The 16,067-nt window shown below is 45.7% G+C and overlaps 1 protein-coding gene across 3 annotated transcripts in view; it reads right to left on the reverse strand.

The window, feature by feature from the left end:
* Positions 1-3,685: 3,685 nt before the first annotated feature.
* EHF (ETS homologous factor) overlaps positions 3,686-16,067 on the reverse strand; it is a 39,389-nt gene continuing 27,007 nt past the window's right edge. For 2 of the 3 annotated variants that reach the window (XM_041722716.1, XM_041722715.1), the window contains exons 4-9: positions 14,455-14,517; positions 11,641-11,709; positions 11,455-11,523; positions 6,328-6,390; positions 4,682-4,877; positions 3,686-4,592 (exon numbers count right to left, since the gene is read on the reverse strand). In XM_041722716.1, the coding sequence (XP_041578650.1) occupies positions 4,493-4,592; positions 4,682-4,877; positions 6,328-6,390; positions 11,455-11,523; positions 11,641-11,709; positions 14,455-14,517 (560 nt within the window). In that variant the 3' untranslated portion in view covers positions 3,686-4,492. Of the gene's footprint in view, positions 4,593-4,681; positions 4,878-6,327; positions 6,391-11,454; positions 11,524-11,640; positions 11,710-14,454; positions 14,518-16,067 lie in introns of those variants that run through there. The other variant, XR_005982720.1, reaches the window with a different exon arrangement.

A 16,067-nucleotide genomic window follows, 5' to 3' on the forward strand; every position in this document is an offset into this window, starting at 1 on the left:
TTTTGTCTTTTTCATTTTTATCATAGCTTAGTGTCTAGGATAGTGCCTGACACGTAGCAGATGCTCAATAAATGCTTATGGAATAAATATATGCAAGAAGTGTGTGCATTCTGTTGCTATAGGCCAAGTGCATCTCCTCAGAGCCCAGTTTTGGATGGTTTGTTGAAGCATGAAACACAATTACAGCCTGGTCTCTAGAGTTTTTATTAGTGTGTCCTGGGACCCATCAAACAAACAAAAAAAACCCATACTTTGAAAAATATAATTCTTTCACAAAACAAAATACTCAGTTTGAATTTCACATAAAGGGCAAGATTTCAGATTTTTTTTAAAAAAATAGTGGCAGTAGGATTGTTTCCCACAAATTCTGTTGACCCAGAAGCCAAGTGGGAAGAAAAGCAAGGATTATGCAGATAGCTACAGAAAGATTAATCCCAATTAGGCTAAACTTGTGAAGGCTTATACATTTCAGTGGTTCCTAAGGCACAGTCTCAGTGGGTTTTTATTAAGTGCTCTAGCTTCTATTCCAGAAAAGGAATCCTGAGAACCAATGCTGAGGTTAATTCAGTTCTGATATTGTGACTGCTGTGCTGTTCCTTCTTTCATACCGTATGTGTCCATGCATTAGGGTCACGTGGAACATCTCTTACATTCTGTATAATTAAAGAAGCTCCTCACATATATGGCTCCATGCTGTGGAGTAGGCACAGTAGGCACTCAACAAATGCTTTTTTTAACGATAAAAGAAGATATATAACTGCCTTTCCCTCTTACTATTTTACCTTTCCCTCTATTTCATACGTTTGAAAAACAGCACACTTGCAAAGTTAAGATCTAATGTGCATGATTAACCTTATCAAAAGATCATTTTTTTCCCAAAAAGACAAATATGTATATAAATCAACCCCAAAATACTAAAACTTAGAACTGCTTTACACTTAAATAGCAATTTACATCATATAAACACATTCATAACCTTCATTGGTTAAAACAGGTCAAAGTTCCATCACTGGCTTCTTGTACCAGATAAATCTCACAGCTCCCATTTAGGCAACAAAATTTTCATCCAACATATGTTGGCATGTAGAACCAAACAACTTGTCTGGTTTCATTTCAGGACAAGTAGGAAGGAAAAGGAAAACGTCTCACAGTAGAATTCTCATATAATAGATAATATGTCCTTGATGTTTTGGCCATTGTGCTCTTATTCCAATGAAGAAATGATCTACATCTTAATTATGGATATGAAGAAGGCTTCCAGAAGACATTCATTCATTAAGTCAACATATATTTACTAAGGACCTAGCCCATGCTAGGTGCTGGGAAACTAATATGGATAAGATATGGTCCCTGCCTTCAAATTGCTTACAGTCTAGCAAGGCAGTAACTTTGAAGAAGGACCAGCATGTTCAAAGAAAAACTCATCACCTGGTCTGCCCTGTTCAGAGGCAAGTTCAAGAAGCTATAGGTATATGTCTCTGGCATCCAGGGCCTTGTTCAAATTTCGTCAAGTCAAACATCCAGGAGCCTCAGATTAGTGTGAGTCTGGCAAAGTCTTAGCAACACATTTTCCTGCCTCAGATTCCCATGAAAATGGTAAATTAAAGCCTCACCCTTGAGAGCTCAAGGAGACCAGGTGTAGAGACCATGTGAGCAACCAGCACAGATAAGCTTCTTGAGTGAGAAGCTGTGAGTCTCCATGAGAAGGGGGGCTTCACCTGATGCTGGCTTATCTCTGGGATTTTGCTCTCCCTTGCAACACCGTGGTGGGAAGTATTCTGTTCACACCCCAAGTTGGCATGGCTCAGTTACCTAGGGTTCTCCAAGTCACGAACAGCACATAGAAAATGCATCAACTCAAGCCAAGACAATAGAGAGATATGCTGAAAACTTAATACTCCAGCCTATTTAAGCAGGAACTGGGTGCCAAGAAACCGTCACTTTCAACAAATAGCACAATCTGTTAATTATCTGCAGAGCTGTTCCAATTGGTACTCCCCAGATTTACTTACTACCTAGCAGAAATTGCTCTTCCATGGGGAGGGTGCAGAAAGAGCCAAGGCCAGTTTGGAGGACTATGAGAAACTTGCAGGTTTGGAAATGGGTGAACTCAGGGCAGAATCTAGGCCACTTAGATGATGAAAAGGAAAAGCCGGGGAAGAAAAAGCAGACAGCGAATCAGCAGGTGTCCCTAAAAACTCCACACAATTCAGATGCACACAGACAAGCAAACATTCATGCATTTGCACCAATTTGGATATTTGTATGTTTAATTTGTTCTGGGTGAAACATAGTAAAACGCTGGGAAAGCCTCAGTGTTCTTCAGCGCTGCTTGGAAAGCAAGGTGTGTCTTTTATGCAGGCATGTCTCAGGTCTGTGTTGCTTGTTGTTATTTCTCTCAGTTCCCTCAGTAACTGTTACTTGACGACACTAAACACCTATGTGGCAGTGACCAGGCCAGGCAGAAATAAAAATGACTTAGTTATACCTTCAGATGATCATCTCACTACGCTGGCGCCCCAGGGTCACCATCCATAACAGTTCTCATTATAGTCAGGACAATTCTTAATTCCTACTTCCAACTTCCTGAATACATTACAGACACTTTCCAACTTTTGACTATGAATCGCCCTCCTTCACTGGCTAAGACACCAGGGTAGGTGCTCCATTAGTCAATGAGATTAGTTGTCTTTATCCCCATATTATTACTCAAAAGATAGAGGGGCAAAAAGAGGGGAGAAAGCTAGGATAAGGGGAGCCAAAGAAAGTGCAAAAGGAATCTGGGTATTTAAACTCATTTTCAAAGTGTCTACAGGCTCCAGTTCCTCCCAGACTACAGGGTCCAGTGATATCTCCAGGTACCCCAGAACAATTCCATTCCACTGAAGAAATCCCCAACTTCTTTCTGATCATAGCTCCTGAGCTAAGCTCTCTGTTCCTCTTCCATCTTACTTTCTTTTCTGTCTTAGAAAAAAAAAAAAATATATATATATATATCCTCAGGACACAAATCTAGGTAATGCACCATTCACTTTGGAGAGTCTAGATAAGACAGGAAAGAGATTATCCAAAAGAGGAAAGCCTTTAAGAATTAACATCTGCAAACATTTACCCTGGAACATACACAGTCTCTCTCTCTCTCTCTCTCTCTCTCTCTCTCTCTCTCATTCTTTTCTCAGCATTTCCTTTTGCAATGTATTTTTTACTCTACTTTGTCATTCTAGTGAAACGCCTTCTATTATAGTTCTTGCTATGTTACTATGTTTAACTTCTCTGACTTTGGCTTTTATCTGGTCTCCTGAAAATCCCCTCTAGGTGTCCCATTTCTGAAATTCCCATTGTCCCTAACATTTTAAAACTTAAAAATTGGTTGACTTTGAAATCTTGCTTTTACTTCACTCTAGGGACTAAAAGATCTACACGTATTTTTGTTACGAGAGCAAATCACCATCTTCACCTTGAGGGACTACCTCAGGGGTTCTCAGTCAAGGACAACTTTGCCTCTCAATGGATATCTGACAATGTCTGAAAATGTCACAACTTTGGGGACGAGAGTGCAACTGGCATCCCATAAGTAAAGGTCACGGATAATGCTAAACATCGTACAATGCACAACATATGCCAAATAATGCACAACAAATAATTACATGGGCAATAGGAATACAAGAGCAAACTCATCACCGCCTCCTTTTTCCCATTTATTTTGGTACAATCGGGACAAAAACAACCAAGGCTAGACCCTCTCTTAAATACCTATAAGTGAGCAGAGATGGCAATTGAAGTTTTTTTTCCCCCCAACCATTGAAGAGGGAAGGAGAGAGACAGCCTTGGCATCAGGTAAATCATTCTTGAATGAGTAGAAAGCCCTCACCATTATTCTTGCTGATTTAAGCATTGCAAGTCATTGTGATTATGCAGTGATTATAGTCCACTTGGATTTTGGAAGTCTTCATGCTCCACTCACCGGCTCCCAAAGGTCAGGTTAAACTTCCCAGCATTCTCGGGTTCATCCTGTCAATCACAGACCTTGGAGTTCATCCTAGCAACCAAACCCACCTGTCTTGATGAGGCCACGTGAACGCTCAAGCGCAGAGGACACATCACCTTTTCCTAATCATTTTGCATATAAAAACATTTAATGCCCTCTAATTTTTTTTCCTTTCTTTTAGCAAGAAGCACAAGGCCACAAATCCTGCTCTTCTTGCTGTGGAAAGGAACTTCACAATAGAGGCAAAAACAAATCATGACCACATACAGCATCATATTTCACAGAAAACTGTGTACGTTTGTTCCCCATATAGAACATACTTCAAAGTAACAAAATAATTTCATCAACTGTAGTGTTCCTTCTTCCCATTAGAAGTGGATGTTTTTCCCTCTCAAGGTACATAAATATCAGAGAAAAGTAGTCCTTGGGATACTTATGTCCAGGAGTTCTTGACTTGCTATCATTTGGGGAATGTTTTGGTTCATGTTCAAAGGGTTGGCAGGTTCAGTTTTCATTTTCTCGCCAGCCACGTGCATTCTTCCCAAATTTATATACCAGCCTTCGTCCATCTACACGTTCCAGAATTTCCCTTTTGTAGTAATATCTGTAACAAAGGACAGTGCATAAGGTGGCCGGTCAGACTAAGACTGCCAGGGAAATAAGTGGTCGTTGTCGGGACTGGAAACTCCTCACCTCATCGCCCGGCTGAGTTTTTCATAGGTCATGCTGTTGTTGTTTTTCTTTTTGCCCCATAGCTGAGCCACAGCCTCTGATTTCAAGAACCTGAAGATGCCCTCAGACCGGTCTTCCCACTTGATTAACCCTGGGTTCTTGTCTGGGTTCAGGAGGATGTCCCGGATAAATTCCCACAAGTGAGTTCCTCGTGGATCTGAGGACAAGTTGGAAAAGAAATTTATGAATGGCCTAAGTCACAGCAAAGAAGGCACAGAGGAAGCCTAGAGTGGCAACATCTTCCCTCAAGGAGAACAAATTCATTTTTCCCCTCTCCACCAGCAAAGTCAGATCACAGACTCATCAAATATTGGATCTAAAAAAAATAAGCTTTTAAAACAATTTAAAAATTAAAATTAAAAAATAGGCTTTTGAGAATGAAATAGCATACTTTTTTAGTTTATACATCAGGAAACTGAGACACGGAGAATTTAAGTGATCTAACCAAGATCACCCAATTAGCTAGTGGCAAAGCTAAGATTAAGGAATAGGTCATAGACCTCCTATGCCAGGGGGTGTCTCTTTTAATTACTGTTGACAAATTGCTCAGGATTCCTTGTAATCTGCCATTTCCCTGAAGAGCAAATTTCAACCACTTTCATTTAGTACCTCAGCCCAAGTACACCACTCTTTAAAAAAAAAAAAAAATTTATTCATGAGAGACACAGAGATATAGGGGGAGGGAGAGTTCCTGCTGGGGAGCTGGATGCAGGACTCGATCCCAGGACCCCAGGATCACGCCCTGAGCCAAATGCAAACACTCAACCACTGAGCCACCCAGGCGTCCCCCAAGTAAACCACTCTTACCCAGTGACTGTACTTCAGTCCAGTGCACAACAACAGGACTCTAGAACTTTAAGTCCTAGAATATATTGGGACGGGATCTGGTAGGAGTTAAGGGGGACAATTTGAAAGTGAAGCAGCTACTCTAATCAGATTAGCAACCAAATCCTATTTCACTCTTACTAGCCCTGTGCTACACAACACCTCCCCTCTATTTGACATGCTGTGTTCATTCAATTCTGTGGAATGGCATGGAGTAGCAAATAGTAACAATGTTCAATTCCAATGATTTGTAGATTATGCCATCCTGATTTCTTTCTGAGCCCTCCCCTCAATGTCTCTGAGAGTTCATATATTTTCATAAAGTTTTATTATTGGGGGAAAGACAACTTCCAAAGGGCACTGTTGAATATGAGGAGTAAACACTCATTTCTTGAATCAGTAACTCAGCAAAGGTAGGAAGCCAAGGGTCAACAAGAGAAAAAAAGAATACATCTCGGTTGTTTCTTCCCATCTTCTCTTCCCATCCCTTTTTCTGGAGAAAGGGAAATTGCTAACTTCATGCCTACAAGAAGTTCTCATTCACTGGGTGTCTCAGTTTTAGAACAAATAGAACAGCACAAGGAAGAAATATCCGGTGGATCTCCACTTTAAGAAACTGCAGAGTGGCTTACTTTGCCAGCGAGTGATGCCCCCACTGTCTTATCCTAAACAGGCTGAGATAAAGAAGTGGAGATGACAGGCCAAGGCGGCGTTTGCCTAAAAACTGGTGGCCTCCAAGGACACCCACCCTAAAAGGAAGGGGCAACAGCCAGCCAACTTACTATGCTTTTTGGTGTGGGATTTTGCAGGGTGCTCTTGCTCCTTTTTCATCTCAGGTGACTCTGCTAAAAGGAAAAATGAGAGCTGCTTAATTCACCTATTTCCTACAGTCATCATTTCCATTCATTCATTCACTCATTTAACTAATATTTATTGAGCACCTACTATATGCCTGGCACTGTTTGCATATGTGATATACGAGCAAAACAAAACAGAGAGGCTAAGTACTATGAAGAAAAATCTTACAGGGTAAGGAATGGGGCTAGAAGCGGGAAGGTGGGAATAATTTGCAGTTCAATATAAGGTGCTCACAGAAGACCTCTCAGAGCAGGAGACCAGTAGATGTGAGAGAGACAGCTAGCCATGCAGAGAGCTTGCAGAAGAACCGTCTATGAATAAGAATAATAAATGCAAAGGTCCTGAGGTCAGTATGTGTTTGGAACATTTCACAGAATAGAAGGAAGCCAGCATGACTATGAACAAGGGGTAGAGGCTGAGATCAGTAAGGCTTTGTGGGACTCTTTTTGGATTTTTAGCTTTTATTCTGAGAGAGATAGGAGCCATTGAAGGATTTAGGTCATTGAAAGAAGTTATGTGTGTGTGTTTTTTTACATAATACAAAATGTAAACATTTATAACAAAGAAAAATGGCTTTTAAGCCAGAGGAGTGCCCTTTTTTGGCATGCAAAGTTACATTTTAATCAGTCTGACAAAGGGACCATTGACTGGACTGAACTCAGTACAGAGGGCCACCAGTGGACTATGGAAACTCAGATTAGTTTAACAAATGACTCATTATGGTAACCCTTGTGAGTAGCACCAAAGAGAAGATGTCAGAGGCAGATCAAGTGAAATAAAACTTCTTAAAAAGAAAAATAAATGGTCTGGCAGTGTGTGTGTGTGTGTGTGTGTGTGTGTGTGTGTGAGAATGGGCACGTCAGGTGTTGGGAAGACCAAGGCAGATGTTACCAAAAATCAGTCATCACCAAAATCTAAGAGTAATCTCCCAATTCGAATACAGAGTAGTCCCTCAATTGCAAGTCAATCCTGCTAAGAAACTGGGCCAGTAACACACCTCTTCAGTGCACAGTAACATCAGGGCTTCCTAAGCTAAGGTTCACTGGCTCCCGTGTGGCCTTCAAGGGCATTATGGACTGGCTGAAACTGCATGCAGATGGACGGGATCCACGGCATTCATTTAATTGTCAAGAGTGGTTCATTATTCAAAAACATTAAAAGAACCATTAGCTCCTAAATCAAGTGGTTACGAAGAATAGCTACTGTTCACTGAGCACTTACTATGTACCAAACACTGGGCTAAGCTTTTTACAGGAATGCATTCACGGACTTCACTCAACAACCTTATGAGGTGGGTACTATCATGATCCAAAGGTTTGTGGAGTTGCTGAGACACAGAGAGTTCAGGTGACTTGTCCAGAGGCACCCAGCCCAAGCGTGGAGCCACCATGTGAACACACACAATTTGCATCCGGAGGCTGTGCTCATAACCACCCTCCTGTGCCATTTCCAGAGATGATGGCACGTAACAGACTTCACAGAAGCAGCCTTCCCTGCCAAGAATCAGGTTCAGATCTCCAATGCTCTCGTTAGTGGGAACCAGTAATTCCAACTTGATGATTCTCTTTTCCAGCGTGCATGGGCACATTCAGCTACAAGAGCGCCCAGCTTGTCACGACTCAGCATTCCCGGCAGTCTCTCTGCAAGCCACGGGGGCAGGAGGACAGGGATTTCATAAGCGCTGGTTCGCCGAGAAACCTCTTATTCAGGTGAAGAATCTGTCCCCTGGCACTGTCAGCAGGAGAGCCTGCACCTGACTCGGGCTTCTCTGAAACCTGGAAGGGCGAATTCGCAGGAAACGCAAGGAGACTCCACTCTCTCTCCCTGTAGGTTTCAGGGTGAGGTTGCGACATCCCATCAGGATGTGACAATATTGCGACAGGTCTGGCACCCACCCCGGTTTCCAAGTGATACATCACTCTGACAGGGCCACGTTGTTCTGCAGACAAAGAGTGGCATTTACCCAGTAGGCCACAAGCAAAGCTCTTTTTCCAGTGGCATCCAGGAGGGATGGTGGCCCATGATTTTAAAGCCAGGACTGAATTCAGAAAAACCCAAGCGTTGCTGGGCTTATCGGCCCCCACCACTGTTTAGGGGTTCCCAGCTGACACGGAATCAGTCATGTTGGGGGTTAGGGGACCTTTGCAAATAAGACGGGATCTTGGACCCACTGCCCCAGAAACGTGCACATGCGTGTGCGCTCGTGACAATCTGCAAACTGCTCCCAGGGTTTGGGCCCGCTTGAGTCCCTGGCCTCCAGACTGCAAGACCCCAGACCGGACAGATCACGGGGAATTTTCTCTGTGAGATGTCGGCCACTTACGCAGCTGCCCCTCCACCCAGCTTCCAGAAAAGAAACACAGCTGGAAAACCAACGACACCCCCCCCATACAAAGGTACAGGGAATACGCAGCCAAAGGCAAAAGAAAAACTCGGGTTTCTTGCAGCCTCTTTCTCCGGGCCCAGCTGCAGAATCATCCACAAAGTCCTTTGAACTGAAGCCTCACTTTACTGCGATGGCCTCTCCCCCTGTGTCTTCCCCTCGCCCCAAAAATAAAAGTCACAACCTTTGAAGTGAGCCGTGTGGTTAAGTGATTCATTCTCGTAAAGGAATGGCCTGCTCCGGGGAAGTCGTGGGGCCCGGGCTTTCTCTTGCTCTGCTCCCAGGCACGGCCGGCCAAGGTCCAGTCTGGGCAAGGGGAGCACCAAGCCACAGGTCGGTGACGCAAGTTCCAGACTATGACTTCAGCTAAGCCGCTTCGCAAGAAGCAAAGATTAGAAGCATTTGCATGTGATTCAGCTGTGAGCCATTCCTTTACGGGATACACAAATGTCCGTGTCCTACCAGGGCGAGCCTCCCTAGCTCAAGGCTCCACAAGTCAGTGAATAAACACGTCGGGCCCGAGCTGGCGTGATTGGCTCGGGGACTATCGGGCCCATCATGAACCCTGGCAGCGGCCACTTTGTGACCTGGGCAGCTGACACAGAAGTCCAAACAAAGCCGGCTTCCCCACCTGCCTTAATCACAGAGGGCATCAGTGTATGCTGGGCCCTGCCTTCGGCTGGCTTGCAGCTTGCATTAAAACGTAGAGAGAGGCTTAACTGCACTCGATTTCCTGGGAACTTGAAATCTAAAGACTCAGACAAATGGCAGAGGTCCTTTTTTTTTTTTTTTGAGATGGGTGGTGTTCTGGTTCCCTCCAGTAGAGACTAGGCCTTTCTGGAAGGAACGGCCCCCTACAAGGCTGTAATCGACTACCCCTCTGGAGGGGGCTGAGGAATAATGACTCCAAAGAAGCTGCCAGTTCCGGATGCCAAGTTGGTTCTATCAGTAATAATTCTGGTCGAGGTCCTGGCTGGCTTCCCCATGTCACGGTTGTAGGACGGGACCGGGAGGCCGGGGGTCGGGGGAGATGGGGATCCAGGGGAGTAAAGAATGCAGATCTGGAAAGGCCTTCTTCAGGGTTGTTCAAAAATGGAGTAAGGGCACCGTGAGTTCTCTGTTACTGCAAATAGAAAAGCAGAACTGGCCCCTAGGGATTCTGAGATTCTAGAAAGTGAGTCAGGATACAGAAGAGAGAAGGGTGGTGGGGCTGTGAGAGCAGGAGAGCTGGGACTATGGCTTTTGATGTTTTCCAGGTGCCTCAGGACCTACCAACCCCCGAGGCTCAGGAAGTGGATGGTGCAAGTTTATTCTCAGCTGCAATCTTTTGCCATAAGCCAGAGACCCAACCAGAAGGACACGGGAGGCGCCACCTTACAAAGTGTGAGAGGAAGTCAGGGTGCGATCGCCTGCTTTCCTCCTCTCTGAAAGCCTCAGTCTTGACTGGGTGGCAATGACTGCTGCAGAAATTTCCCCCCAATTGGCTCAGTTCCCCCAGAACGGCAAACCCACTGCAGAGCCTTTCCAGTATCTGATCTGTTTCCTCAGTTCAACTTAGAGTGACACGGAACTCTGTGGCCGCTGGGGGCGGGGGACGTAGATAAATAAATTGGCCTTATTCCAGATTCTTCATCCCAGCCCGGCTTCATTCAAGGGTTTGACCCAAACAAAACCTCAAACCTCGTTATTTCAGTTCTCGAAAGCACACTGAACAAAAGCAAAGACAAGGTGAGGTTCCGGGGGGGGGGGGGGGGGCAGAGAGGCTGTACAATCCCAAGTTCTTTCACAAGCGCTCATTTAAATCCCCAATCCTGAAGATGCCCCAAGTTCAGTTCCAGGAAAAGAGCAATTGACTCATGACAAGTCTAAGCTCCAAATTTCTCAGACCCAAGCAGATCTACGAGTTCACATCCAGGTCAAGGGACATCACGAAACCCTTGTACGCTCATTCTCACGGGGCACGTGCCAATGCGCCTCTCCGTAAGGGGGGGGGGGTGAAATACCATCCGAAAGCTCCTCTCCGGACTTCTGACGGATCAACTTCTCAGGGGAATCTTGTGTAAGCGTCAAGGACAACCCCGGGGTGCACCCCATTATAACCAAACACAACTAATGTGAACATACTTCATGAAGCGCAGGTGGTCTGACTAATCAGAGAGTCCTGATGAACCATCAGGGTGAGGCTTAAAAGCTGATCTGTGATAACCAGGGTTCTAGAAAGTTCTGACAGCTACCCTATTACCCAGCAATCATCACTGCAGTTTCACTGATCTCTGAAGGCCAGTCTTAGGTATTCTTTCTCTAGAGTCAGACATAGCGTGTTGAAAATTAAACATAGCCTTCTTCCCCCAAAAGTATACCCAAGTCTGAATAGTTCTATCAGATAATGTCCTAAGAGTAGGTTTTTGGTAAAAAAGAGTTTTTGTTGTCACTTGGTTTCACAGGAGACCAACACTTTTCCTAGAGGTTTCCTTGCCAGTCATCTTCAATGCACAAATATTAGCTCAAAAGCAGATCTTTTAAAAAATAGTTAACTCCATTTCTTTCCTGATCTTTTCACGAAAAAGGTTCTAATGGAGTGGAAACACAGGGTGTTGTAATTCTCATTAATCCTCAGTCAGCACTTGCACGAGGCACGCTCAGCCCCTGATGTCAGGATGTCACTTACCCACAGGAAGGTGACCTGTGCTTGTCATGGAGATCTGGGCCCGGCAGAAAGTCTTGCTGTCCAACAAATCTGCAGCAATGAAATGATGAAGGACGTTAAGAGCCCCCTCCTTACACTATGACTCTGTGGCTGTTAGAAAACAGAAGAAGAATGTCCAGGGCCCTTAAGTGTTGGGGAGTTAGTTACCTACTGTGCTACCATAGTTGGTGTCATATAAATAGTTCTCTTCTTTCCAGGTGTTCATGATGGAAGGGTCTACAAAAGATAGAAAACGGGAATGATCAGCAATCATCTTTCCCTGGGTGATGAGTTTGCATCTTCTGACTCACAGCTCATCAGAGAGGTGGGTGGTCCTCAGAGAGAAAGGTCAAGCTTCTGCCTCTACCACATGTTACTTTATAAGATTGTGAACTCATTTTTTTCTCCCAGTGTTCTGTGGGAAATGGGTTTGGTTACGGCCCCCACCATGTACTCTACACCCATTGCCTCTTTAGGGAACTGAGGGAAGTTAACTGTTTTTGGACAGTGAGACCTGTCCTAGACCAATGCTTTGGCTTCCAGGCAATTTTCCCAGGATGCACACAGTGGAGGGAGGAGGGAGGGGGAGCTCAGGAGCCTGGCATCACCTTGTGTTCTACTGTACAATCACCAGAATATTTTTATATTTGAAAAGAAATTGTTAGCGACAAATAATTCCTAATTCATGAGCGTTGTCCTAGAAATATCTTCCTGGGAGCATTAAGGTTTCTTTCAGGAAAGTCTAGTCAGTCTTATCATGGTTGTCTTCATGGCTGAAATTCCGAAGTCCCCCCTTCAGTCGGGAGACAGCCCCTGCCCTCTTCAGGAGTTCTCCAATTAACTTATGGGATGGACATAAAATTCTCAAAACAAGACAGAGAAGGAGAAGAGAGTGTCACCAAATCAAGGAAATGACTTTTAAGAGTGGGGCCCCATTGCCTCATGTTGGACAAGAAGCGTGCACCCTCTCCCCCTCTCACCCCACCCCTGCAACGTGCTGGGTAAGCATGTCTGACTCTTCAGATTCCAGATTCAAAGGAAACTCCCGTCCACCTTCCCCAAATGAAGCCCAACTCCTACACAACCCCCACGTCTGGGCTGATCTCCAACAGAAGCATTTTCTTTCCTGGCCAAGAGCTCTGAGACCTGGCAGGAGCTCTCACCTCATCCCCACCAGGAACTTCCTGCTTTCCCCTCTTCACAGATGGAAGCTGCCCTCAGCTCCCCTGCTGTCTGCATTCTGAATTTCAGGGTCAGGGTGGTAAGCCACTGGCCGAGTTACATTTTGTTTTTATAGCATAAATAGTATAAAACCTGACTCACTGGCTAAGTCCTCCTGTTTACGACATAGGGATTTAGCTGGTATTTTAACTAATAGCTACGTGTTTGGGCACCCCAAGCCCAATCTCATGGGGTTACACCCTCCCTCCTTGTTGGGTCACCTCGTACACCTGTTGTTGTCTCTGAAAACAAACTGAACCGAAAAGGTTTGGGGAGGGGGGGTGTTGGTCCCTCTGTGAGCCTCTTCTCCCCTCCTCCTAGGGTGGACCTTCTTCTCCACCCCTTGGCTCAGCTTTTCTGAACTGGCGACACAAGAATGTCTGGATGGTCAAGGAGGAATTACCAGGTTATTTGGGCCCTCTCCAATACCAGCTGGCTCCTCCACTGGGACTATCTGTCAGGTCCCAGGGGAGCTGGGGGTGGAGCACCACCTCTGGGCCAAGTCCTGTGTCTGCCTCTAGGGCAATCAGGCCCAGGAACACAGGCCATCCGGAGAACCCAACCCCTGGCCTCTGCAGGGGGAAGGGCAAGCCTAGGAAAACCTAATTAACATGCTTAATAGCGATTGCTTTTTCTTTAATAATGGTGACCAGCCCCTTATAAAAGAGTAAATAACTGCATGGGGCCAATTTCAGCCCCTAGCAACTCACAATCACCCCGGGTCAAATTCTGTCCTTGGTGGCTGGCACGCAACCCACAGGGAGACCTGTGGCAAACTCAGCCATCCCACGTGGCTCACAATCTCACTGATGGGGATGTGGGGAGTGACCCTGGAACGGTCACGGCCAGGGGATTCTATGGGGCTTGCATAGTTCTCCCCAGCCTGAGAGGTCATAGGCCAAAGGTCAATATGCAAAGAGCCTGATGGGTGTGAGGCCCTGGGGCACATTTCTTCCCCCCACCCCTGCAAGTCCAACAGCCCCATAGAAGGTCCCCAGGGAGAAAGATTTGGGACAGAGAAAGGAGAGGTGATTAGACTGGGGACAGAGAACAAAAAATAAATGTAAATACTATGAAACTGCAGACCCTGCTCAGAGCCCCAGAGAGTGTCATTTGCCTAAAACTGTACTTGAGGCAGGGCATGGGTTCTACAGCTGCTTTTGGATGTCCCCCTTCCTCCAGCCGGCAGGAGCTACAGCAACTACAACAGCAAGTCTGTGGCTTCCTCCTTTTTGTGAAATGCACTCCCACCAAGGGGGGATGGGGGGAGGAGACAGTGGACGTTTCTCTTCTCCCCCCTTGCTTCTCCTAACTTGGCCCAGCCCAAGGCCAGGACTCCCTTGATGTGAGAAGGAGGCCCTCACTTGATGGGATGAGCACTGCGTGTTATTCTATATGTTGGCAAATTGAACACCAATAAAAAATAAATTTATAAAAAAAAAAAGAGAGAGAGAGAAGGAGGCCCTCCTCGAAATCTGTATTTTCCCCAGCTCCTGGACCCGAGCCCAGGTGATGCCCCAACCAGCAGTGGGAAACACAGAAGCACGGAGAGCTTCAGTCTAGATTAGAAATACTTGGCAGTCACTGGTCCCCAAGGCCAGGAACAAGACTCATGGCGGGGTGGCCCATCGGAGGCAGCCAGGGAAGAGCATCCCTTGCCTTCCTGCCAGAGGCCTGCTCCCACACTCTGCTCACTTCCTCCCAGCTGCCCTCCCCCAGGCTTTGCTACCAAGTTGGCTCCCTTTGTCTGCTGCTACTCACCGCTTTGTTCCGTCTTGACAATGACGTTGTGTGTGGACTGGAACAGGTCGCTGCTGCACTGGCCTGTAGGGGACAGATTGGGAAGGTCAGAGTCGGCCCACAAGGAGCCCCAAAAGCTTAAACAAGAACACGGCTGGATTCTTGGAAGAGCTTCTGTGGGTTCCTGCCACTTGTCCACCTCTGTGTGCCTATGTGAGAGGGCTTCCTTCTCAGCATCTCCACACGCGAGCCTAGAGCCCCTGGCCCAGAAAGTCAGTAGGTACAGGGCATCTACATCCGATGGAATTATCTGGCCTGGTAGTAGGGGAGCCATCCAGGATGGTGGAAATAGAGCTGAGGCCATCAGAAGGCCAGTTTTCCCACTCGTAGCCACAAGGCACTTTGTCTTTCTGGGTCTCAGCTTCCTCACCTGTAAACTTAGGGGACCTGAACTAGATAAAGTCAGATAAATCGCCCCTAAGACGCTTTCCCCTACTAAGATATGATACAAGATGAAACGGAAATATGGAAGAAAGAACCCATTTTAACCAGCTTGATTCTTCTTTGATCTTAAATGTAATCAAACCATTTTGATTAGATCCAATCTATGAGCTATGTCTGGATAAATGAAGTAATTCCCCTCTTTTTTATGCCTTGCAACTCCTCTCTCAGCTGTATATATATATAAAATATATTTTATGTATATAAAATACATATAAAAATGTAAAAACATATATACACACACATGTGGATGAGTTTAGTATGTTTTTTCCTCCCCAGACAGATTATAAATACATCAGGAGCAGAGGTCACACCTTTAACCTCTCTGACCTTCGGGTCTCTGATCTGTAAGATGGGTACAGTGTTTATTTTTTTTCATCAGGTCATTAAATGAATCAATTCACTTCGAGTGTCCAGTATAAATAAACACTCAGTGAATATAAGCTAATAGAATGTCCACAAAAAGGCAAACAGTGAAGCAAAGGAGAGAAATCTGCTCAGAGGCACCAACAGCATGTAGCAAGGCCAAAGAAGTGATGGAAGGTCAAAGACAGACAAAGGTGGCCACAGCCCCTTTGCTCTTGACCTCCCAAGTCTCTCGGGCTCAGGCTTCAGTCAGGGTAAAGCTTTAGAGGAGTGGATCTAAGTGGAGGTAGGAAGGCCAACACATTTAAGTCTTCAAGTGTAAGTCTGCGTCTCCTGAAGATTCCTGGGAGTTGTTTATAGAGCTTTGTTTGGTTCGCTCCTCATCAAAGAAAAGTGAACAACCACCCCTGTGAGGTGGATGGGGAGAAGGGAGTGCCCGGGAGCTGAATGAGGTCGTCCAACAAGGCCACCCCAGCTACCAGCTTCACGGCCAGACCGTGGGTCCTCCTAGTGATGATGGAGCTGTCGGGGTCTGAAGCTGGTTCCTAGCCCTGGAACTCATGGTTCCCAAAGTTCCAGCTGCCTGCCCCAACATAGGTTCTGCTAAGACAGACACGCCCGTTCTGACGTGGACAGGCCAGCTCACTACTCCTGTATAATACCACCGCCTTCCAAGGTGCCCTCAGTTCCCAGAAGAGCTCATTGCTTTTACCAGCATTGTCAGGAGAACCTTATGTCAGTGTCAGAGACATTCTGCAGGATGGGCT

This window comes from Vulpes lagopus, chromosome 11, assembly GCF_018345385.1.
Source record: "Vulpes lagopus strain Blue_001 chromosome 11, ASM1834538v1, whole genome shotgun sequence".
NCBI classification, from domain to species: Eukaryota; Metazoa; Chordata; class Mammalia; order Carnivora; family Canidae; genus Vulpes; species Vulpes lagopus.